This window comes from Uloborus diversus, chromosome 4, assembly GCF_026930045.1.
Source record: "Uloborus diversus isolate 005 chromosome 4, Udiv.v.3.1, whole genome shotgun sequence".
Taxonomy (NCBI): Eukaryota; Metazoa; Arthropoda; class Arachnida; order Araneae; family Uloboridae; genus Uloborus; species Uloborus diversus.
Window position 1 is genome coordinate 123,251,399 of NC_072734.1, and position 26,412 is coordinate 123,277,810.

Genomic DNA, 26,412 nt, shown 5'->3' on the forward strand with positions numbered 1-26,412 from the left:
TTTCACCTTCTTTATGGTTTTCAATTTGAAATGTTTTTCAATTTTAATAACCTTTTAGAAATATATTATAAATGTTACTGAGATTCAGGGTCTGATTTCTTGGGCTTGGAAGACTTCTAGTTCAATATTTTAATAATAAGAATTTAATTTTTAAAAGAAGGGTGAAGTATAAATGAATTCATTTCAGAAATTAAAGCTTCTGCAATATGGATGAAAGTAGCAATATATTGAGCAAAATAAAAGTGGAATCAGGTAAAAAATTCGTAAAAAAAATAAGACTGAAAATGGTGGTAAAAATCTCATAGAAAGTGAAGGATGATCAAAAATGGATTTTAAATATAGCAAAGAAAAGTATACATTACAAGAAAAATAATCTAAATAGAAATAAATTAAAGCTGCTGGAAAATTATTTAAAAAGTACTTTAATGTTATGAGTGAGAGCACTCATAGTGTTAATTTTGATAGACTGAGAAATAGTTATGCAGGTGAAATTTTTTTCACTAAGGCATGATCCCCAATTTTGCAACTGATAGCTGGAACTGTCATAGTTAAACTCTCACTTTCAATGTTGCAGTGCTGTTCCGAGGCGATGAATTTAGGATGAAAATACGATGAGAAGTAGTAACAACTGCGATATAGGGACAAGTAGGAGGGAAAAAAAATTAACAGTGGGAAGGGTGGTCCGCAATTTTGGATGATCACGTGACCCTTGCGCCATCTTGAAAATTTCAGGAGGAGTATTTTTAGATGACATCATTTGGGACAATTATTTAATATATTTTTTTTTAATAACTTGTTTATTTAATTTCTAATTTAACAACTTTTGATGAACATGATTCATGAGTTCAAACTAAGTCGCTTTAGCCGGGAATCGAACCCTAGACCACTGGAACACGAGATTCACATGCTAACCACTAGACAAGTAATGCTCTTCCCAAGGTGGAAAAAAATGTATTAAATGGAAAATCATTTGTGGCGCCATCTATCGGGTGGCAAGGCCATGACAGATTTCTGAACAGAAAGTGATAATTTTATTCAGTGAATATACTTGTGGCGCCAGCTAGTGAGAGAATCGGAGTCGATCATTTTGCCCGCAAACCAAGTCGGAGTCGGTAATTTTGGGAGTCAAATTGAACGGAGTGGAATAGTTTTGGAGATGGAGAGAAATCATTCAAGAGTCGGAGTCTCATTTTGTTCGCAATTCCAGTGAGGTAATCGGGGTTGGAATCGTGGAGTTAAAGTTGAATTGATTTTGCAGCAAATCGGAGTAAACCCTTCCAAAATCCAGGAGTCATATTCGGAGTCAAAGTCTCAGTCATTTTTCCTCCGATTCTCAACCCTGAATGTTGATCCGTATAGCCTTACGTTTGATCAATAGTCAGATATTCGAATAATAAAACTTATCCTATTTTAACAGTTGGGAGATTTCCAAAAATTTTAGATTGGGAAAATTTTTATCGGAAAATTTAAAAGACCTACTTTTTTTAAGAAGAAATGTAACTCGACAAATTTTCATCGGAAAATTTGATCGTTACGATCTCTTTTTCCGATGAAATGTAGCTCGGCAAATTTTCATCGGAAAATTTGATCGTTAAGATCTCTTTTTCCGATGAAATGTAGCTCAGCAAATTTTCATTGGAAAATTTGCATTGGAAAATTTTCATTGGAAAATTTTCATTGGAAAATTTGATCGTTACGATTTCATTTTTCAATGAAATTTCGCTTGGAAAATTTGATCGTTACGATCTCTTTTTCCGATGAAACGCAGCTCGGCAAATTTTCATCGGAAAATTTGATCGTTACGATCTCTTTTTCTGATGAAATGCAGCTCGGCAAATTTTCATCGGAAACTTTGATCGTTACGATCTCTTTTTCCGATGAAATGCAGCTCGGCAAATTTTTATCGGAAAATTTGATCGTAAGGATATAGTTTTCCGATAAAAAACAGCTCATCGAAAACCGTTGTCGGATTCTGATCGCAACGATATCATCGTGCATTACACGATGAGCTTAGGAGGAGTCGATGATCGGCCGAGCAAAATCCGATAAGTTGATGCTACCTGGGTTAATATTAAAAAATTTATTTATTTATTTATTTATTTATTTGAAAAAAATCTGAATGTTATCAAAATTTAGGCAGTAAACTTCTTTTTTTGGCATTTTTAAATAAATTATAAGACATTTTTTTATTTCAATGTAATATTTCATAATTTTTAAAATCCACGAATTATGTATATGTTTCATTAGTAAATTTAAAAAAAAAAGCTTAAAAATTGTACTTACTTTTTATCTTTATCCGACAAACCATCCAATTAATGTCATCAATCGACAAGCTCAGCTTTTTCAGTCATGGTACTTGTTACTCTTCCGAAAATGCGTAGAACTTTCACAAATAACCCATGCCCGTGCATGGTAGAACTCAATTCCATCTTCCATAATGTGTACAACTTTCACAAACAACACTATGTCATCGCATTAACGTTAATGCATACAATTTTCACAAAAAACACTATATCAGTGCATTAACGGTAATGTCTGGGGAGAAGTTCAAATCTTTGAGTTTCAGGGTTGCTGGCGATGACGCTTTAAAATCGCATTACCGTTTCAAGTAATGCCTCGTGTTATGAACAGAAAAATTTTTTTCCCTCTTATTATCGAAGATAAAGCTTGAGATACGACAGCTCGGATGAAATGATTGAGCTGGCGGTGTATTTTATTTAATCTCATTAGGTTTTTATCATTTTTCATTTCATTTTTAATACAAACATTTCTGTTCAGTATATTTCGCAAACCTTTTATTCAGCGTAATATCAATGGTTTACGTTTATTTAGAATTATGAACCCTGTTGATGCCTCCATTGGTTAATTTTTAACTGTTACACTAAGATGTTTTTTTAACCAACACACATTCACTTTTCAGAGCCCAGGAGAGGCCATATCAGCCTTGTCAGAAACTAAGGGCGCATTCCTTAGAAGGACCCCGCTCTTGAAAACTTTTTAGGGGGATCCAGAGAACAATCTGACAATGGGTTCACCTTGACCTTCTGCGGCCCTGCTAATTTTCCCTTGTACTAGAATTAAAAATAAAATAACTGATTGAAGAATGCAGTTAATTTCTTGAAATTTCAAGCACTCATCCATCATACAGAACAATAAATAGTTATGTATTTTTGAGTCAGTATTTCAATTTCTCCGTAATTATTTCCCATATATCCTTTTCAACCGATATATCAGACGGATAGAAATCTAAATATTGTTACCGTGGTAATAGTTATATATTGATATATGACAATATATCGGTATAGCCCTACTATGTATCAATGAAAATTTAAAAGCTAGCTGTTGAGCTGCTTTTGCACTACTAACTCTCCTGCTCAAGGGCTAAAGTCCACCGCAGAGCCATCTTCTACCCATATTGCGTTGTGTTTTTTGATGCCACCAGGTATGGTGTGCCATCTAGTGATGACATGATTGATGCCAAAGAAGGCAAGTTTTTCAAAAAAGGGTCCGTTGTATCCGGATGTGACAAGTTGTTTTTCTAAGAAAAAAGAAATGAAACTCTTTTCTTTTGTTATATTTTATTTCTGTTAAGTGTTTCTTTCCTTTTTTTTTTTTTTAATTATTTGCTTAAAATTTCATGTTTGTTTTTGAGGTATACTTTTCTGTTGCATTTTATGACAAGGAAGTAAGATGTACTATTGTTGATGTTATTTAAAGCTTCAGAACATAATCTAAAGGCAGTGAACTGATGGCGTCCAACAGTGACTCAAACCTTTATTCCTAATACAGTCGAGCCTGCTTATTGGAATATTGGATAATTTAATATCCCGCTTATTAGAATTTTTTTGTGACAAATTGTCTATTCCATTAAGCAGGCTTCACTGTACCATAAGTTACAATATGCTTATAATTATTTTTTTTAAACTTCTGTATGGGCTATGGTTAATTCCTTTTTTTTTAATTTTTTTCTCAGTATCATGGATACAAGTATCCTTCAAAATATTCAGCAAAGTATAAATTAAAATGTGTCTTATTTTGCAATTTGAGTGACATGGGTAACAAAGCTATGTAATTTTTCATACAATATGATGAATTCTGAAATAAGTTGATTACTTCCACTGTATTTATAAACTTTAAACTATTTACACTTTCCTATGAAATGTTTTTAAAAAAGAGTTGATTTGTGACAAAGGATTTAGTAAAACACAGGCTATTTAATTAAAAAAATTCTGTTTACTACCGAAAAAAAAAATAAAAAGCAGATTAATAATAATTGTTGTTATAGCTTAATCTCAAGAAATGAAAAAAAAAAAAAAAAATACAATGATTAGCTAGATGAGTTGGAATACTAATGGTCTGGAAAGAATAATATCTCATAAGTAGTAGAAAAAAGATTTTGTGCTGTATAACCAAGTATTTATCACGAATAGATGAATGACTTGTTTCCAGTGTTCCAGTCAAAGTTCCCTTAGACTTGTGTAAAGATAAACAACCACCTGAACATTTTCTCAAACATATGTTTAACACTGCAGGTTTTGCATTTGAATGCCTCATCATACAATTCTACAAACTGCAAACATGGGAAGGTTTTTGACACATTATGTAGTGCTGTATTAAGGCTTTTTAAAATTAACTAAGGGAGGAATTTTTTTGTTCTAAAAAAGTTTTCGTGTTAATCATTTTTACGATTTAGTTTGTATTTTATTTTACTTTTTGGTTTGTTGCATGATTTGATGCTTACTTTTACCTTTGTTTTTGTTGTATAAATGATTTTATGATTTAGAAAATTACCATTCTCACTGAAGAACTAAAATTGAAATCTAGTCAACTTGAAGAAAAAGACTCATGTATGAGAGAGAAAGGCAATGACATCTCCAAACTTAAAGAGAACTTGGAAACTCAATCTTCATTTATCACTCAGCTTGAAGCTAGTAAGAATGAATTAAATAGCTCCATAGAGCAGAAAGATATCACCATCTCTAAAACGATTGAGGAGCTTAAGCTTGCTCAAGATGAGATAATGTCACTAAAGAAAAGGATAGATTCAGAAATTACAGAAAAAGAGCAGGTATATTTTATCTGTAAATTTTCCAATTATTTATGCATTTTCCTCCCTGAAATTATTAGTTCTGTGCTAAATTCTTGTGTCATGTGATATAATTTGATCTGAATTAAATTAGCAGTATTTCCTGTACACCAATATGTATTTTGTAACATTAGCTAACCCTCACTCCCCCCCCCCTCTCTCTCTCTCTCTCTCTCACACACACACACACAGACACAATATTTATGCTGCAAATAAACTCTTCCAGTGTAAAATTTCAAAACTGAATAAATAAAATATATAAAGTAAGATAATTTATTATACTATTCTAAACTGAACATAAAGCTGTTCAAATGAAAAAATGAAATTTAGGACTGAAATATCCTGAATAAAAGAATTTGTTTTGAATAAACTACTCCCTCAAAAGTTGTTAAAACCGACATTAAGTCAAAGAAGGGCTGGTGTACATTTCCTCAACAGAACTCAAAAACTTACTTAAAAAAAGGGTAAAAATAAAAAAATCTTTATTGAATTAATATTTATTTCAAAGTTTGATTTGTTTCTCCTAAAGATTTTGGTTTGTAGTTGTTTGATAGATGAGCCGCTCAGAAGCCAATGCGGTTAAGTCCAAAACACAAAAAGAATGAGAAAATTAATGTTTTTTGATACATTAGTTTTAAAATTCTTGGTTTATTAATTTAATTAAAAAAGTGTATAAAGACTTTTTTAGAGGTGTAAACTCTGCAAAAAAACAAGATATGTACAGGATGTGTAAATAAAAACGTAAGTATTTATTGAAATAATGACAGCTTCTTAAAAAGTTTAGAACTTATACCTTTTGTCAGCTGAAAAAGATAAGAAATTTATGTAAAAACAATAAAATAACATTTGTTGTCATAAGTTTTATGTTTATTCATCATAACAAACATCATCTTCTTCCGAGTTATTTAAATGTAAATCTTGATCGCTACGTGTTGTCCTTAATGTCCTGTAAAAGTCGTGTTTAATTGGAGGTATATACTTTAATAAACACATGATGTCTTTTTTTTATTTCTCTTGAAATTGTTCTGCCATTAGGATATAATATAGGTTGAATTATATTTTTTTAATTTACTGGTCTACCTATTTTTACTTTTTTTATATCAATTACATGAAAGGTATCATCCTCGTCAAAATTATGTTTGAACTTAATGCTGCTTGGGTTTGACCTTTCCAATTTTATCCATCTCATATTAAGCCAATTGACTGTTAGTCCACTTGTTGATTTTTTCCTGTTGGTAACAGCTCGTTGGTTGGTTCAGCCAGGATTCCTGCTGCGTTTTCTACCAACTTTTCCGTTATTTTGATTATTTTCTATATCTTCGTTATCTAACAATGTATCAGAATCAATATGGTTAACTCTCTTTGAATTAGAATGAAATATTGTATCACTTTCACTGTGTTCTATTTCCATTGACATTTTTAGTTTTTATTCCCTTACAATAAATCTTTTTTATTATTTTAAAAAGTCAGAGTTTTTACAGTTATTAAAGAAAATTTATTTAATGTTTTTGATAACACAATAATTTTCGCAAACACTTCAACATAATATTTTTGTGTTCTGACGCACATGCATGAAACTCAAACAATTATAATTAGAAGGTAACGGTTACAGTTACTATGAATTTCTTGTTTTTCAGTGTTGCAACAAATATCGAAAAAAGAAGAATAATTTAATTTTTATTTCAAAGGTTATGTAAAAAAATATTGATAAAAGGTGGACTTATTCACAATGGCTTCTGAAATTATTATGCAATATACAGGGTTCGTACGGGTCATGGAAATCCTGGAAAGTCATGGAAAAAAGATTGACAAATTTCAGACCTGGAAAAGTCATGGAAAATTAATATTTTCATCAAAAGTCATGGAAATTTATTTTAAGTCATGGAAAAATGTTTTGGGCAGCAATAAAATAACAGCAGCTAAAAGAGCATTAGAAATCTTGAGTGATTTAACAGTAGTGCATGTAAAAGCTGTTAATACTTGAAAAATGAACAATCCCAAAAACAAATCTGAGTTTAGGAATCCTATTGCATCTGCTTCTGTTACAGCCACCCGTCTTTTTCGTAATGTAATTTTACTGCCGGGACATCATTAATTTTGTAATTCAACATTATTTTCAGCACTTCTTACATGTTATATTCTGTAGTAGTAGATTTGCATGTTCTTGATTTTTCCAACACCCATTCAGAAAACGTAATTCAATTACATCCGAGTTTATTTCAACTACTTGTAAAAAAAAAAAAAAAATAATAATAAAAAAACATTAAATTTATCAGAGTTTCTTTTAATCAGTTGAAAGCTTTCCAAAGTAAAGACTTTAGTCATAGAAATAGGGATATTCTAATAGTCAAACAGTGATGCCTAGCATACAGCTCTCAAAACTGATCCCCCCATGTGGCCAGCTGAAATATCTGATTTAGAAAAATGAATTCATTGACACTGTGGCTTTACTCCAGTGAACAAAAATAGTACTGTCAAGTTACATGGATGATTAAAAGCACTATTGATACCAAAGGGCAATATTTTATGAAGTAAATTTATTATTGGAAACTTAATAATGACTCTTACAAACTTTGTCCTATTCATTACTATTCTGCCATATTTATTAAATATCTACTAGGCATTTAAACATCAGTATATTGTTTCACTATATTTTTACTTCGCTTAAATTTACATAATAAAGACAAATAAGAATAGTTTATTAGTTTCTGCAGTGTGCACTGATATGTTTTCAGTCACAAGTAAGTGCTTCGATGAAGTAGTTGCAGTCATGTAAAAGCTTTGCTAATGCTCGTTTCCGAAAAAAATTGGCAAGTTTGACATTAAATAGTACTATTCTCTTCGTGTAACAAGGTCATGAAAATTTTTATGAAGTCATGAAAAAGTCTTGGAAAAGTCATGGAATTTCTTCATCCGAATAGAGTATGAACCCTGAATATATTCAGAGGCTATTAAAAAAAGGGCTGTTTAACCTAGAAAAATGTAACCAACGAGTAAATCCTTTAATAACTAAGAAGATTACTATTTATTTCATCAAAATTTCCGAAAATCAGAAAATATCAAAAAATGGACTTAACCACATCGGCTTCTGAGCGGCTCATATAGCTATTCAAAATGCAAAAGCAAGGTTAAAATAAGATATGTTGTTAGTTTTATGTTACAGTAAAAGACTTACTTTTGTGGAAAGTGATATTCTTGGTCATGAAAACCCAGAGATGCTTTGTCTCCTGGTAGAAAAAAAATCATAGTGTTAAAAAATATTTCACTTTGTTACTGTGTTATGAAATATTCCCTTTGTGTAAGCACTTACACTCATTTATGAAAAATTATACTAAATTACTTACATAGTTAGTTTCAAAAATTTAGTTCTGTCTCTTTGATATATGCTGTCATTTTTTAGCTTCCACGTACCAGTTTTATGTATTTAGATTTGAGTTCATTAGATTGTGTGTTGCACATTTGTAAACTCCTGAAAAAGCTCGGTGGGGAATTTTTTTTCTTGGATTTTTGGTTGTCATAAATTCTGAACAAAAATAATTCAAAGATTTATTCTTCATAATTCTACTGTCAAAATACTTATTTTTCATGTGTTACAGTTGCATAGCTTAAATATTAATTTTGTAAAAGATACTGTCACTCAAAGTGGCCATTAAAATCCTTCTTATATCCTTACTCAAAAAAAGTTACATGTATAGTGAAATGAATATCTAATATCTACCTTATAAGTTATTAAGTGACTTAAGAAGAATGATAGGTTTAAGCCTAATCCTAAAACCACTTTTTCCCATCCTACTTATTTTTTTCTAAACTATTATACAAAATAGATACAGCTAGCTGCTAATGAGTAAATGTCGTTAAGACATGTAGAATACTTCCTGTGCAGTCAATCTGCTCAAAATTCTGATAAACAAAATTTACCAGAAAAGTTAAAAGAGGTGTGTTATATGCAAACCAAATGACTTTTTTCTCTAAAGAAGTTATTTCCAGTAATAAAATATTCCCAAAACTCTATAATGAAAATTTTAAACTAATGCAAACCTTTATTTCCAAGCTACTGTCCAACCACGTATTGCATGGAATTTTCAAACGTCCAGATGAGACGAATCTATGTGAATAAGGGGAAAAGTAAAAATTTGATGCACACATTCCGCTCATTTGAATGAGACTCTGCTTCTGCAAAAGCTGACATCGGTAAAAAATAATAGATTCGTCCATTTCCGGCTGTAAAACGGATGTTTGTCTTTCCATACAATCCGTGGTCAGACAGTACAGCCATTTATTTGATGTATGCCCACTTTATCACATTGATCACTTTACTCCACTAGACCCTAGCTTTTTTTGTAAAAATAAAAAGATGATAATGAACGTTAAAGTAATGTTTTTCTCTTTTTTTTTTCTTTCTTTGAAGAAAATTTTAGGTTTAATTCAAGAAATAGAGAAGTTAACTAATGTCTTACAAGAGAAAGATGACATTCTTGGTAGGAAGGAAAAAGAAGTTGTTGATCTACAAGCTAACATTACTGAAATGAAGAACAGCATTGATATAACGAATGCCAAGATGCTCCAAGCAGAAGAAAAATTGCTGTTGGCCAGCCAAGGCAGCTCTGAACAAATAGATCAACTTCAGGAAGCAATTACAAAGCTGAAAGAGGAGAAGATAAGTTTAGTGACTGAATATGAAAAGGTTTGGAGCATTTGTGTTATATTCTAAAAAGTACCAAAAAAAAAAAAAAAAAGAAACTTGTATTTTTGTATCTATTTTCATAAAAGATGGATATATGTCTCTTGCATTACAAACAATTTTGTCAAATTTGAACATTTCTTTCTTACTGTCTAATTTTGAATGTTCAGCACTTGGATTACGGCTACATCTTAGCAGTTAATTACCTTTTAAGGAACGTTTTCTCTTGCTATTGACATTAGTCTGTTTCCAGAACAAATTGATTATAATTTGCATTTTATAGATACTTTAAAGCCACTTTTTTTAAATGGAGATTTTTTTTTCATGGGAGATTGGCTTTTTGTCTAATTTAGTATTTTTCCCAGTGTTCTTCTTTTTGTTTAGTCTTTACCAGTGACGTGCGATCCGCCCAAGCAAACCAAGCAGAGATTGGGCACTTCAAAAAGAAAATTTTCATTTCTCATTTGTGTGCTCATAATCAGGGCCGGATTTAGGGGAGGGCAGGCGGGGTTACTGCCCCTGGGCCTCCACAGCAAAGGGACCCCCCACAATAAATTTTTTACAAAATATAATAACTTTCACAGGTTCAAAATATCGGATAAAAACATATATATCAAAATATTCGAATAAAAATCAAAGTATCGGATATTTTCAAAAATATGATCTTTTCGAACCCTGATTAGGGGCCTCCACACTTCCAAATCCGGCCCTGCTCATAATGGACAAATGAAATCCACACTGCAGGCTATACGCTGCAAGAAATGAAGTGGTGTTGCCATGACGACATTATGACACTGTCTCTTCTGTCCAATGATAAGACACTGGTGTTGGCGCTTCTTCAGACTCGAAACCAAGCAAGCAGTTCCCCGCATGGGGAAGCAGAGTTGCCACATTGGCTTTTTTGAGGCAAATTCGAGAAATTAGGCGTTTTTTGAAATCAGCTGGCTTGAAAAAAGTTGTCTTCTTGGCCTGTTTTTATTTTTGTAGTATATTAAGATTAATTATAGAATTTATTTTTGCTGTATTTAGCAGATAGTGATCTCAGCGTTATGACATTGCCAGGTTAGGTTTGCCATAACTATAGTTTCGCTACAATTATACTTTTCTCTCCTCTAGAAATGTCAAGAAATGGAAAACCAGTTAAAATTACAAAATGATGTCCTCCAAACTGAGAAAAATCAAGCAACTGATTTGAAATCTCAAAAATCTGCCTTGGAAAGCAGCCTTGATGAAAAAACTCTTGAGTGTGAAGAATTAAAAACTAAAATTGAGGCTTCTAAAAATGTGAATGTGACTATTCAGGCAGAACTGAATCAGCTTTCTAACTTAGTTGAAGAAAAAGACAAAGTAAAGTTTATTATCATTATCACATATTCTTTTATATTTTTCATGTTTTTAGATGTGATACTACTTAATTAGTGATCTATCCTTCACAAAAATATCTTATTTACATTTCTTAAATGCATTTTTCTAATTCAATCAGCAGTCATTTTAATTTAATTTCAACTTCTTCCCTTCCACTCAGAGCTGTCAAAAAGGCCTTTACATTGTGTCTCAAACATAATTTTAAGCTATGTTATGTAATGAAAAAGGAGGGGGGAAGGGATACCTCCAGAAAGTCTCTTGAAATTGAAAAGAAATTCAGTTAAGGTTATTTTTGGGAAGGAAGGTTTCGGAGACTCACCTGCGGAATTTTCTTTAAAAAAAGTAGTTAAGCTGTTGTGGTCACATTAGGAAAAATGGGGGGAGTCCGGGACTCTCCCCTGAAAGCTCTTTCAAATAGAATTTTTAAAAACTCAATTTTGCGCCTTTTGGAGACATTAAAGCAGAGGGGAGGGGGAAATTAGGAGTCTTTCCCTGCAGTTTTTTTTCTAAATAGATAGTTTAAAAACGCAATTTCAACCATCTTTGGTAATAATGTTGTGATAAAAGTAGGCGTTCTCTCTCTCAGGGATCCTTCCCTTGAAATATTTTGGAAAAACACATTTTATTTTTTCTTCAATCACATTAGTAGAAAAATTAGGTTTTGATGGCTGCCACCCAGATGCTTTGGCATTGGAGTTTAAAAACTAAATTGAGCTGTACTGCCGTGAAAAAGTAAAGCGCTGTATCTGCAGAAATGAGTTTCTGGGATATTTGAAGAAACACATTTTGCTTTTCATAGCAACATGAAGAAAATGTTGGAATTTGGCATCTTATTTTCAACAAAACCGAAAACAAATTAGAAAGCGTGTACAATAAATGTGACGTAGAATAGCTGACAAAAATGCAAAAAAATGAAAAATTTGCTGACACTGCGCTTTACTTTCCCTAAGCAGTATATCTTGAGACGTTTGAGTAGGAATAGCATTTTAAACTCCATTTCTCTTTTTTTTTTTTTCAAAATTGAAGGTCAGAAAGTGATGTAGCAACTTATGTTTTAAATGGAGCAGTGTCATGATCTAAACAGTCTTCCTTCATTCCAAGGAGAGGGATGGGGTAGATGTCCATCACTAACACTATTAGAACTCCAAGGCGAACTCCATCAGTCGCTTGTTAAACATTAATTCACAGTTGCAAATTCAGGGACTTAAATTTTTTACATTAGCCCATATAAGTTTATTTTTGTCAATGATAAAAATTAAAAGACAGCTTTAGGGGCCCTAACATTACTCTGAAGTTACGCTGTAGCTGAAGAGTTTTTTTTTTATTTTTTAATTTTTTTTTTCAGTATTGTACTCAAATAATAAGGTTGAGGGTGATATTTCAGGCAAATGGTATTATATGGTACATTTATTGTAAATTGTATACTGTGTCAGCTTTGCTAAATTTTAGCTCTTTTTCTGCAAAATAATAATAATGATATAAATAATAAATAATTAAGAATAATTAAATAAATGAAAACAAATTAAATAATTAAGGATAGTTTTGGGGCCCTCTAAAATTTGAAGACCTTGGGTTAGTTTAATGTAAGAAGCCCATGTAAGAGTAAAATCCTGGGTTGGGCCCTTACAATATTACCCAATTTTTGGTAATCATTAAGAAATTTTTCACCTTGGCTCTTTTACCTTGTTTTTTTTCTGACCAGAGGGTATAGAGTACAGTCGCCGTGGCCCTTGGTTAAAGATGTTCTAACTAAACAAATATTTAAATTTTTTCCTAGAACTTTATTTGACACAAGTAAATTTGGTAATATATTTTGCTAAATTTAATAGAGCTGCCAAAGGCTTCAGGAAAACAGGAGAAAATTTCTTCTTCATGCAAACAATTTTTTCACCTCTAAAGACATTTGCTTCATAACTGGAGCAACATGTCTTATTACATGTTTTTTAAATCAGTAACTTTTAAGTCAGAACAAACAACATTCATTTCTGTTTTTTTGTGGAAGTGTGTCATGCTTTTCATGCTAACTGCTGTGTCGTAGTTAGCAATAACGAAAATTTTTTGTTTGAACTATTGCCTTCAAAATAGCAATGTCCTTGTTCAATGGAATGAATGTTAGAGAAATTGTCAAATATGCACCAGTAAATTCCTTTTGTACTTTAGCCAGAAGTTCATAAGATCAATTAATATTTTTCAATGTTAAAAATACTTTTTACTGTTTAATCAGTAAAAATATTTTTTTTAAACTTATTTATGAGGCAATGCAAAACGAAGGGATTAAGTGCCGGAAAAAATTTAGAAATGATCAGGGATAAGAGATGGTAGGTTTTGAGACGCATTTTGCATTTTATACTAACGATAGGGAAATTTTAGAACTTGTTTTTTTTTTCATGCTTTATTTTTAGCAGAAACCAAATAAGCAAGTTTGTACTATACAGGTAATGTACAATAGATGACAAAAATGCAAAATAAGAAAAAAAATTCAGGTTCTGTGCTTTACCTTCCTAGGGCAGTATACTACGTGATTTAGAAGAACATTTCAGCAAAAACCTACATAGGACCTGAGCTTTAAACTTGTTTTCCTTAAAACTTAAAAATCTCCACTTACATCCCTTTGCCTTTCCCTGCCATATAGGTATTAAAGTTGATGAAATAAATACATATATAATTTTTAAAAAAAGTAATATTGATCTCAGTATCTGATGGGAATAATAAACGGCATTAAAAACTGAAGTTGAAAAGTTGTACCAGGAGGAAAACTTGTATTCTGAGCAAGAAGATGTGCAATTGCAAAAGTGTACCCTTCTAAAAAATTGCATTAAAAAAAATGAACATTCTCAAAATTATGCGCAGTATGTTCTTTTCAACCTTTTAAACTTCAATGAAAAACTTTATTAATTTTGTATAGCATCAGAAATTTTACACTGAGGTAAGAAATATTTTTTGTGGTTTATCTGACAATATTTAATTTATCCTGTTTTGTGTCATAAATGTAAAATTTGAGTTGTTACGCAACAAGATTTTGAAATGTGTTTTAACCAGTTGAAAAGTTTACTTCTTTGGTAACTTATAGTTATTCAAACTAAAACAAGTAAAATATGTTTTTGCATTTAAAAAAAAAGCTAACATTTTAATTACAGAACTTCAAAGAAATTGAAAACAAACTCAAAATTGAAGTTGAAAAATTGCAACAAAAGGAGATGTTGTCTTCTGAGCTAGAATCTGAAATCATCATGTTAAAAGAAAAGATTTGTAACTTGACGTCTGATTGTGAAGAGCTAAGGAATGAAATAGATACCTCAAAAGCAGCTCATTCAAATGTAATGAAGGAAAAGGAGGAAATGTCTTGCACTTTACAAGAAAAAGAAAAAGTAATTTTTTTCCTGCCTTCATTTTTTTAAAAAGTTTTTGAGTAAAAAGTTACATTTTATTTTAATATCTTAAAATCAGCTGTGGATTTTTTAAGAAATCCAAAGAGCTAGTAGGGACAATTTACGCGGGGTTAGCTTCAATCTTATCGGTAATCTAATCTTAGTATTCTCGAAAAGCCTCTGTAGGCATTTAAACTTTTATTAGCTCTTTGGAAGACCGAAGATTATCTTTTATTCTAGCCTTTTTGAAGGCTGAAGAATATCCTTCATTTTTTACCTAAAACCGGTGTGCAAGCAGTGTTTTCATACTTCATATTCATGAAACACATATATAGTATCACAACATGAGCATGTGTCATATAAATAGTTGCATATTTAAAAGAAAAAAGGTGTTGCTCAAAAGTTAAGTTTTTCTTTTACTACAATTTTAGTTTTGCTCTTTTAATTTTCAAAAAGGACTAAACCAAACCAATAAATATCAAACTCAGGGCAAGCAGAATGTACATTGTTCTTTCATTTGCCGGGGGCTAAAATTTAGAGCAGGATGAACAAGTTTCATATCAAATTTTTCCAGAAGTCACCTTTGGACATTATCTAGGCAAGACTACAAAAAGCTTGGAGGGAATCCACATTTGAATTTTAGCCTATGTTTGACCACATTTCATGAAAAGAATGCTTTTTTCCAAAACAGGAAATCCTATGCAAGGTTCTACATTTTTCCCTTTTACAAGTTGCTGCTCTATTTTTCACACTGAGTTCCCTTTCATTATCAAATCCCCTTAATATTGGTATATTAAGGGGATTTTTTTTTACTCGAGGTACTCAAGCACCCTCTAAAATATTTGGGGATTCTAGGCAGCACAAGTAAACAGAAGGAAAGAGGAAGAGAAATAAATATGAAAATATTAATTTTTCTTCCTAATTTCTTAACCATAGAAGATATTTCTTCATTAAGCAAAGGGGGAAATGGATATTTAGTTTTGACTTCAGAGATTATCTTTCCTATAATCAGTAGCAGAGGCGCAGTTACTGATTGCACTGAAATTGTGCAATTACAAAAGTTTTGCCCATAAGCATCTTCCATTTTAATTAACTTAAAAAATAACTAGATCATATCCCTTATTACTCTCCTTTGCTCAAGACTATGCATATTAAGCATTCTAAGCCTGGAATCATAATGTTAAGTAGAAAGCCTATTTACTGACCTCATTGCCCTCCTTTGAACCCTTTCTAAAAAATTAATGTCTTTCTTATGGTAACAAAACCAAAATTGAGCAGCTTACTCCAAATGAGGTCTTACCAAACTTCTATAAAAAGGTTGAAGAACTTCTTTAGTATTTGTGAAATAGACCTATTGATACAAGCCAACACTTTGTTGGCTTTATCACCTGCTATACTATGTTACTGACTAAATTCAAAGTCCCAACTGATTAAGACTCCTAGATCAACAGCAGTTTCTCTTGTGCTTTGATGGATCACTGTAAATAGCTTGCATGCTAAATTTACTGCAAGCCTATTTAATATGCTTTTTAAATTGCATTATGCAATAGTCTTTAATCTGTTGACTGCCAACTACAAGATAACTCATAGATTGCATTCTTTTCTAGGACGCCAACTACAAGTTATCTTGTACTTATTTACTTCTCATGTCATTTTTGTGCAGCTACAATAAACTCGGAATATATCAGTGCTAATATCAATAGATAGCTTCTGGGAAAAGAACAAGAAATCAATACTGCCTTGCACAAACAGAAAAATTATTAAAAAACAAACAAAAAATACAATTATAAAAATTAATTCAAATTCAAGAAATAAAATAATACTTGTGGTTTGTGGAAGTTCTTAAAGCAACCTTCCACACAAAGGCGGGCCTCTCTTTACTGGCTAGACAGAAATAAGGCGTTTCTCGCCGTTTTTTTGCTAGGGTATATATTTAGCATTTTGTCTGGAGCTGTTTTTTTTTTTTTTGGTAGATGGTTTCATTTTTTATGCTTTTTGATGATAACTTTGCACTAGAATTAGAGTCTTCTTTACTAATAATAAAGCTGAAAGTCTCTCTGGCTGGATATCTGGATGTCTGTGATGCTCACAGCACCTAGACCATTCGGCTGAGTTTCATGAAATTTGGCACGAAGTTAGTTTGTAGCATGGGAGTGTGCACCTTGAAGCAATTTTTCAAAAATTCAATTTTGTTCTTTTTATATTCCACTTATAAGAACATTTTACCCATCAACTTATCATAACGTGGAAGAGAAAATTACGAAATTATAACGTGGAACCGTAACATGGGCGAGCCATTTAACATAGCAAATTGACGAGAAATTCATCAACCATTATTTATAAATATACAGGCGAATCAAACGACCTTTTAATTTTCTACTACAGGCAAAGCCTGGCGGGTACCACTAGTTAATAATATAGTGGGATCAAATCAAACTCATTTTAGGCCAGATTTCTGAAAATTGCTGTGGCAGTCAACGTGTTAAACGTCATTCAAACTTATTCAACTGCACCTTCATTTATTTTTATGATTACTGCAAATGTTCTATTATAAGTTTATTACTAATGAGAAAGAATCTCTCTTATAATTCTAATCTTTTATTGGCTGCAGCCAATCAAAGCTGTTGATCAGCCTCCTTGTAAAAAAGTTAGGAATGATTGATCCCCATTTTAAGATTTCTTCATAAAATGTAACTTTTTGAACTTTGTCTCACTTTATTAAGTACTGATGGCACTCACACGACTTTGCCTGTAGTAGAAAATTAAAAGGTCTTTTGGTTCGGCTGTATATTTACAAATAATGTATGATGAATTTCTCACCAATTGGTTTGCCCATGTTACGGTTCCACGTTATGATAACTTGGTAATTTACTCGTCCATCTTATGATAATTTTGTTCAGGAAAATGTTCTTAAAATTGGAATAGAAAAAGAACAAAATCAAATTTTCGAAAACTTTCTTCGAGGTGCCCGCCCCCATGCTACAAACTAATTCTGTGCCAAATTTCATGAAAATCAGTCGTACGGTCTAAGCGGTATGCACGTCACAGAGATCCTGACAGACAGAGATCCAAACAGATATCCAGACAAAGAGACTTTCAGCTTTATTATTAGTAAAGATAGACTTGTAATTTTTCAGCATTTTTACTGAAATCCACATTTTTTAGAAAAAAAAAATCATATTCTGTAAAAAAAGTTAAAAAAAATTTTTTGGCATAAAATGGTTTGATTAAGCCTTTGAAGCTAATTAGGTTTACCCTTAGAGATTTGCTTGCATGTTCAAGCATTAGTAATCATATCTGCCACTGTATTTTGTGTATCCAACTAATATTGTCAACATATAGGGGCAAAAACCCATGTTTGTGCAGACAAGGCTGTGTTTGCTCACAGCCATACTATTTTGTATTTTTTTACTGTAATTGCTGGAATGCCTCTCCTCCACCAGAAAAAAAAGCTAAGACATGCTCTCTCAAATACTAGAGATCTCCCCCCCCCCCCCATAACCCCCCAAAAAAGACTTAAGGCCATAGAAACAAATCTCCAAAAGATTTTAATGGTGCAGTCTGCATCATAACTCTTTCTCATGGGCGCCTCTGGTAAATGGATGAGATGTCTGCATATGTGTGTCAAACAATGTTTTACTTATGTATATTGGTTGCAGTTGGTTTCCGATTTGCAACTTCATATTGAAAACAGTAAAGAAGCCTTACAAAAAGCTGTGCAAGATCTGTCTGACAAGGACCAGGAAATGAATTCAATCCAGGTGTCTCTAAAAGGCAAAGATGAAGAATGTAAGCAGCTTCTTTCAAAGCTACAGTTGGCAGAGCAGAAGGTGGAAATGCTGAACAAGGATAGTGGAGAACATGTAATGGCTCTTCAAAATGAGCTGTCTAAAAGTAAAGAAGAAAGTTTGGCTTGTAAAATGAAGTTAGAACAGGTAATACATAATTCTCATAATAGCGTGACTACAACTTTCATAGTGATTATTGATCATTCAATGATCATTTATTGATCATTCAATAATTTTATGAGTGATTTTAAGAAAAACTACCTGAGATGAAAAGTCTTCCATGGGAAGTGGGGGAGAAAGTTGAGGCTCAAGCACCTCCCCATCCACCTTAGAAATTAGAACTTCTTTCTTTTTAGTTCTTTTTTAACACGCTTTTATTAACTTTACCTGTATGTATGTATGTATGTATCTTGTAACGGAATCTTGCAGCTCAAATTTCGCCCACTTCCTGCGATCGGATTCTTTTGAAATTTGGCACGCGACATCAGACCCGATGACAATGCAATATTCTATAATCAAATTAATTAACTCTTTTAATTGTTAGTTTCCTCCAATTTTAATCAATATTTTGGCATAAATCCAACAGTGTGAAAAAGGAAGAATTTTAAAAAATACATTAAAAAATGCTTGCAAAAATTATTTTAAAATATCTACAAAAACCTTTAATTTTTCTGCACCAGACAAAATTTGTTCCAATGTTCCAAGGTAATTAGAACATGAAATATAATTGTTTTTAACTAATTTCTTGCCAAAATTTACGTGAGCCTTCAATTGAAAATTCATTGCTGATCCGACCATTGTTGAACAAAACTTTTATTCAAATGCATCTCAAATTTTTAAAGTAATATAAATATGATTTCTGCAAACATACATCGATGACTCACAGTAGCTTCCCATCGGGGTGCCCTTGTCTAAACTTTAAGATATTACCTCCCACTCGTTTTATAAATAATTTCGTCAATTAAGTCCCAATCTGATTCAAATTTTCATGTACCGCACAAAAAAAAAAAAAAAAATACTTTGCCTGATAATTCTCCAACATAAGACTAAAAAAGAGAAAAATAAAATAATAGTTTAAAAAACTAAAAAAACAATCTTTTGTAGCAAAATGAAATAAAAAAGGAAAAATAATCTTTGGTGATAGTAGTTGACCAGTCATTTAATTTTGATGTAATACAAAAAAGCGTGGGTTCTTCTTATCAGTTGTCTTGAATTTCTTTCATTTGCTGTCCAAGCAAAAATATAAATAGACAGCACCCCACGCTTTTTTGTATTGCATTAAAGTTAAGTGATTGGTCAACTACTATCACCCTAAGATTATTTTTCACTTTTTTAGTTAATTTTGCTATGAAAGCGTGTTTTTTTTTAGTTTTTTAAACTATTCTTTGCAAAAATGTAAAAACTTTTCTTCTCTCCAGCCATTAATGAATAAGTTATTGAAAATGTCAAATTTTAACAACTATAATCTGCACTAAAATCGATTTCCACTGGGAAAATATCTGAACCCCCCCCCCTTAAAATTTCGCATATGGGCGCCCATACTTCCTTAATCTCTTTTTACAATTACCTGTTTTATCCTAATTCTACATGCATGTAGCATTTTTCAGGGATTTGGGACCTCAGTCAATTTTTTTCCCTAAATCTGAGTGTTGCTTACAAAAGTTTAAAATTATATTTTAACTTGTAAAAATGATTGCTTATTTTCATAACCATTAAAATTTTTAAATTTTTTTTCTGCATTTTAAAAACTTGATGTTTCAATTACAGAGCTTGAAAGAACTTGAAAACAAACTGAAAGTTGAAGTTGAAAAATTGCAACAAAAGGAGAAGTTTTCTTCTGAGCAAGAATCTGAAATAACTAAGTTAAAAGAAAAGATTGGTAATTTGACATCTAATTGTGAGGAGCTGAAGAAAGAAATAGACACCTCCAAAGCAGTTTATTCAACTTTGAAAAAGGAAAATGAAGAAATGTGTAGTATTCTAGGGGAAAAAGATCAAGTATGTCTTTGTTTCTTAACTTTTTTTTACTCTTCTAGGAAAAAGTCAAAAATTTGAATTTTTAGTAGAGCATTGAGCTTACGTATTGGAATATCTGTTACAAAAATCTCCCACTTAATGTTACAAATTTTCAGTGTCCCAAATCCTTGTAATGTATTATGCAATAAGTTACTGCTTTTAAACTAGGGCTAAGGCTGAACTGCATGCCAGATACGAACAACTCGATTATCACATTCAGAGACTGCAGTTTGGACCTTTCTCAACTTCAGTGAGTTGACATCTGCCTTCATCTTGGTTATTCACTGCTCCAGACTGATGAGTCCGTAACAGGGATGAAACTGCAGTCTCTGGATGTGCTAACCGAGCTGTTGGTATCTTGCATGACGTTGTAATGTATATTTGCATGTGCCAGATAAGAGAATAATCCTGCTTATTAGAATAATTTTTCATGGCTCATTAGCTATACCATTAAATGAGCTTGACTGTAGTAATTTAAAATAAAATCTAGACTTATTAAAAAGTCTGAAATGTTGGGATGATAATTTATGTAAATATTAAACAGTTAGCTTTGTATAGAGTCCATGTTTGTCTTAGAAGTCATTTAGATCTACTGTTAAATTTTGTCATCCCTTTAAAAGTACTTGGGAAGTCTTTTACATTTATTTATTTATTTAAATGTAAGATTGTTGTTTCATTTTTTTTGCTGAAACATAAATGTGTAACAAAACTAACTGTCATGTAGGCCATTATTTCAGTAACGAAAGGAGAAAGAAAGTTTGTATGAGTTAGAAGGAAGATTAGCTTTGTTTCTCGCTAATCTTGTTACTTCAGGTTATCAGTAGCTCATAATTTTTACATATGTATGTGTATACAATGTTCATGTACACTTCTGCAGCAAGTTCTCTTTTTTTCGTATAGCTTCATTTTATGTTTATAAATATTCCAGAATTCCATGCATGTGTTTATTGTCTTTACTAAATAAAAGGCTCTACAGGTGTCCCTCATATAACACGGTTAATTCGTTCCATGTAGTATCAAAACCATGTTATACAAGACTTTTTTATTTATTTATTTATTTATTTAATAAATAATTACTAAATAGTTGTTCTTTACAATAAGAAAATATTTTACATTGTGAGAACATTTTATGTTAGCTGCAGAATTATTGAAATATCATAACTTTTTTTAATTGATAGTTTTAACCATCATTTAAATACTATTCATTTTTCCTGGTACTTCATTCAGATTTAGACCTCTGTTTTAACCTCCATAACTTTTAGTTTTTCTCTCAAAGTTGAAACAGCAATCTCTTTATTTGTTATACATTAAATTCAAAATTGATTTTGCTTTCTCGCCTATGAAAATCATGTATTTAGCACTGGAAAAAAATAGATTTCTTCCTCGCATATGCTCAAGCACGTTAACAGAATGACCGGAAGTAAAGAATACCAATTGCACGTGTTGCGCCACCTAGTGACCAAGTTTGTCCCTAGCATGCCCCATAAGGAATCGTGATTGCTCAAAAAATGAATCAAAAGGAGAAGTTTTAAATTATCCCCTCCCCCCATTAGAGGAGAAGCCTCAATGTAAAAGCATTTGGAAGAATTTTATTTGTTTGTACACAAGCAAAAAAAGTGGAGACAGAGAATGTTTATTTATGCTTATGATCTCCTGTAAATGATAATAAATATCCAGTTTAAAATTAAATTTTACTTACTTAAAAAAAATGGTTATAACTCCTTTCCTAACTGTTTATTAGGCCTTTCCAGCTTTCAAACTGCAGGAAAACCTTTGATTTGAGCATTTTTTGTAGACTTTCAAATATTTCTAAATTCAAAATCATTATTATTTTTTGTAGGATATGCCAGTTTTTGCTCCTGAAATTTTTGTTCAAAGCTTTTGAAACTGTTTTAAAATTTAAAAATTCCCTATGTCAATTCCCATGTGCCAGAGTACCTCCCTGCCAAATTTGGCAAAGATCAAACTAAAATTTGTATATAGGCATATCTTTGTTTTATTTATTTTGATGTATTTTATTTGCAATGCATAATAAATTGTTGTTTTACACATAGTTAAGATATTCTTTGTTTTGTTGTAAATTGTCATTTTTATTTATTTATTACATTCATTTATTTATTTTTTTCTCTAAATGTTCATAATTTTGTTCTGACTATTTATGTACAAGTTTCTATACATTGGTTGCAGCTGATTTCTAATTTGCAACAAGATGTTGAAAATATTAAAGAAAGTTTTGAAAAAGCTACTCAAGACTTGTCTAGCAAAGAGCAAGAACTAAATACCATCCAGGATTTGCTGAGAACCAAAGAAGAAGAAGGTAAACAGCTTCTTTCAAAGCTGCAGTTGGAAGAACAAAAAGTTGAAATGCTGAACAAAGATTGTGGTGACCATGTTACGTCGCTTCAGAATGAGCTGTCAAAGCGTGAAGAAGAAAGTTTGGCTTGCAAAATAAAGTTGGAGCAGGTAAGGTAAACTCCGTAATAAAAGTATAACAGTAAACATTTGTAGTTAGTTTTATTCTTTTAGATTAATATTACTTGTATTTTTCTATTAAAAGTTTTCCAAGATCAGCTGAAAAATTAATATGTACTAATTTGTAGTAAGTTACCGCCCTAAAGCCCGGGCTAAGACAGCTCATGTGATTCCTATTCCTGGATGATGAGTGCTAAAAAGCACGAAACTGCAGTCCTCGTATGGAATAACTGAGCTGGCGGTGTATTTTAAGTAATATGTACTATGTTTATCGTTGCTTATTGTTTTATGACTTTAACATTTTTTGTAACAGCTGATTGAAGAATTACGTAACGACCTCTCTAAAACCAAAGAATCAGAAAGATTGTTCATTGAAGACTTGAGCAAGAAGAATAACGATATTGAGAAGTTGAAAGGCATGGTGATGGAAAAGGAATCTCAGTTTGATGAGCTTACAAGTGTTATCCAAGCATCTCAGGAGCAGCTAGTAAAGCTGAAAGAAAATAATGAAAATAATGTTTCACTTCTGAAAAGTAAAGAGGGCTTCATCAATGACTTTAAAGCTGAACAAGAAAAAAAATTACTAGAAATAGAAACAGTGAGTTCATTCATTTATTGCATTGTATTCCTTTATTTTGAATCTGTAACTACTTAAAATAAAATAAGAAATGTATGTGTATCTCCTAGTGGCACACACAAGAATTTCTTAAAGGGTGGGTCCAGGATCGAAGCTCCACCATTCCCTCATCATACTCCATCATGCCGCCAAATATATTCTTTTGATTTATCGATTGTCGGGAGCAAAAAGCAGTAAAAAATAAATTGTTGAAGAATTACTTAACATAAGTTAATGAAATAAATTATTAATAATAAATACTTAATTGAAATACCAGAAAGCTTAAGAATGTATGTATTTATTTTTCTCGTGATTAAAAAGAAAAACAGGGAAGAAAAATAATTATTATAGAACAATTTATGTCCGCATACAATTTGATTTTGCAGGGAAAGAAAATGAGAAAATAAATGTTATTTTTTTATTTATTACATCAGAAAATATTGTTTCCTTTGCTTGGAATTATTTTATGCACCTGATACATAGTATTATCATCAATCACAAAAATTCAAGGGTGATGGGAGGGATCCAGACCCATCTTGTGTGCGCCACTGGTATCTTCCTGAAGCAGTGTTGCCAGATTGGGGGAAATTTCCCCATTTTGGGGGAAATCTGGTGTTCTCTGGGAAAATTTTGGAGAAATAGGTTTTGAGGGGAATTCTTTGGGGAAAAATTTTTTCCTTGGGGAAAACCTGGGGAATTTTTTTTTTCGTATTTAAATTCTCGTCTTGATATCTAGTAGTTACATTGCTTGTATCAAACAGCGTTGGTTTAGCTTTGCTCAAGTTTATAGAATTCGCATTTCACATTGTGTGGAATTTTATGCTATGGAATTCGCATTAATAGCTCTGCGTGAGTAACTAGTTGATACGTGAAACAGGCAAAAATAAGTGTGATGAAGATGATCTTAGATTCTTAGATTCTTAGATAAATATATACAAAAATCATAGTAAATGCAAGTAGAAAAAAAATATTTGGTTATTTCTTATCTCTCGGTCAGGCTTGTATTTATGACTAGTGGCACCCGCACGGCTTTGCCTGTAGTAGAAAATTAAAAAGGTATTTTAGTTCCCCTCTATATTTACAAATAATGCATGATGAATTTCTCGCCAATTGGTTTGCCCACATCACGGTTCCGCATTATGATAACTTGGTAATTTAGTCGTCCATCTTATGATAATTTTGCTCGAGAAAATGTTCTTAAAATTGGAATAGAAAAGGAACAAAATCGAATTTTCAAAAAAACGCTTAAAGGTGTACACCCCATACTACAAACAAATTCTTTGCCAAATTTCATAAAAATCGGTCGAACGGTCTAGGTGCTATGCGCGTCACAGAGATCCTGACAGAGAGAGAGAGAGATCCGGACAGAGAGACTTTCAGCTTTATTATTAGTAAAAAAAAAAAATAAATAAATAAAAGATAAAAAAGACAAAAAAAAAAAAAAAAGCGAAAATGGGAAGAAAAAAAAGTTGGGGACTTTTATAAGAAAATTTGGTTATTTGGGGAAAAATTTTTTTTCAAGAGACAAAAATATCAGAGGAAGTCGTCTCATTTTATGAAAATATTAGTGGAAAAATAATTTTTGAAACTGGGGAATTTTGATAGAAAACATCGCTTTTTAGGGATAAGTTGGTAGGGAATTGGGGACCCATTGTTGACCATCTGGCAACACTGTCCTGAAGTACAATGTGCTTAAAAGTGTGGTGTTAGTTATGAAACAAACGGCTTAGCTGCAAATTAATCATGAATAAATAACAGAAATGAAATAGAGTTTTATTTTATGTCTATGCTGTGGTTTTGTAGTAACTCCTTATGATCATAATTAGCTAATTTCTTTTTGTGTGTGGGGGGGGGGGAGGTAGAGAGGGGAGTGAGTTTGCAATTACATTACTATATATGTCTTTATTTCCATAATGAAAAGTGTATATTTTGTACAACTCTGAAAAGTGTAGAACAAAAACACAACACTGAGAAGTATCTAATGTTTTACTGTGACAGAAGTTCTAAATAATGTTATTGACAACTTTTAATAAATAAAATTGCAACTAAAATAAAATCACTTGCTTAATAAACTGTTCAGAACTGTTTAAAAGTTTAACTTTTCATGTTTTATTTTTAAGCATGTTATAAAATTGTTCACCATTTAAAATCTTTTTGTGCTGTTCTAAATAAAATCAGTTGCATCTATTTAAATAAAGAAAGCTGTCACACTAAAATTTTTATTACTGAATTTTTTTAATAATTATAAGTGGATTATTTATTCACTCAAATAGTTACTTTTGTCAGTAATCCAATCATATTTATGAACAGAAACTTTTAAAACTGTGAGGTAATCTGATCTAAGTTTTTTTTTTTTTTTTTTTTTGCATTGTAAAATCAGAAAGAAACCTTATTATATCTTTTAAAAAGCAATGGATAATGTATTGCAATTAAAATAATATTAAGTACAGAAATTAGCCTTTTTGGTATAATTTGATTAGCAATTGAATTTTAAGGCGAGATATAAATAAAGTCATTCAGCTGTTCTTCAGTAAAGAGAAGACTATATTACTTTAAGGAAGCATAAACTATTGTCTTTAAGACTTTCTTGCATCAGCCCCTCTAATGTTTCATTCTTAAATTTGTAAATGGGAATTGCAGCCGGGAAAGGGGTAATTTCTCCTTTTTAATTTATCAAGCAAAGAGAATAAGAAGATTTTTTTTTTTTCAACTTTCGCATTTCTTTAAAAATGATTTGTCAATATATTTTTCAGAAAATATTAATAAATTGATTTCTTTTTTAGTCATTTAAAAATGACATTTCAAAATTAAAAGCTGACTATTGTCTTTACGACTTTCTTGCATCAGCCCCTCTAATGTTTCATTCTTAAATTTGTAAATGGGAATTGCAGCCGGGAAAGGGGTAATTTCTCCTTTTTAATTTATCAAGCAAAGAGAATAAGAAGATTTTTTTTTTCAACTTTCGCATTTCTTTAAAAATGATTTGTCAATATATTTTTCAGAAAATATTAATAAATTGA

At 31.5% G+C, this 26,412-nt stretch overlaps 1 protein-coding gene across 1 annotated transcript in view; it reads left to right on the forward strand.

Moving 5' to 3' along the window:
• Nucleotides 1-26,412, forward strand: part of LOC129221288 (CAP-Gly domain-containing linker protein 1-like) — a gene marked incomplete in the record, with an annotated part of 104,066 nt that overhangs the window by 40,865 nt on the left and 36,789 nt on the right. Inside the window, 8 exon segments of the mRNA XM_054855746.1 lie at nt 4,784-5,068; nt 9,495-9,770; nt 10,884-11,114; nt 14,270-14,500; nt 18,160-18,435; nt 20,056-20,286; nt 22,492-22,767; nt 23,090-23,374. Coding sequence (XP_054711721.1) covers nt 4,784-5,068; nt 9,495-9,770; nt 10,884-11,114; nt 14,270-14,500; nt 18,160-18,435; nt 20,056-20,286; nt 22,492-22,767; nt 23,090-23,374 — 2,091 coding nt within the window.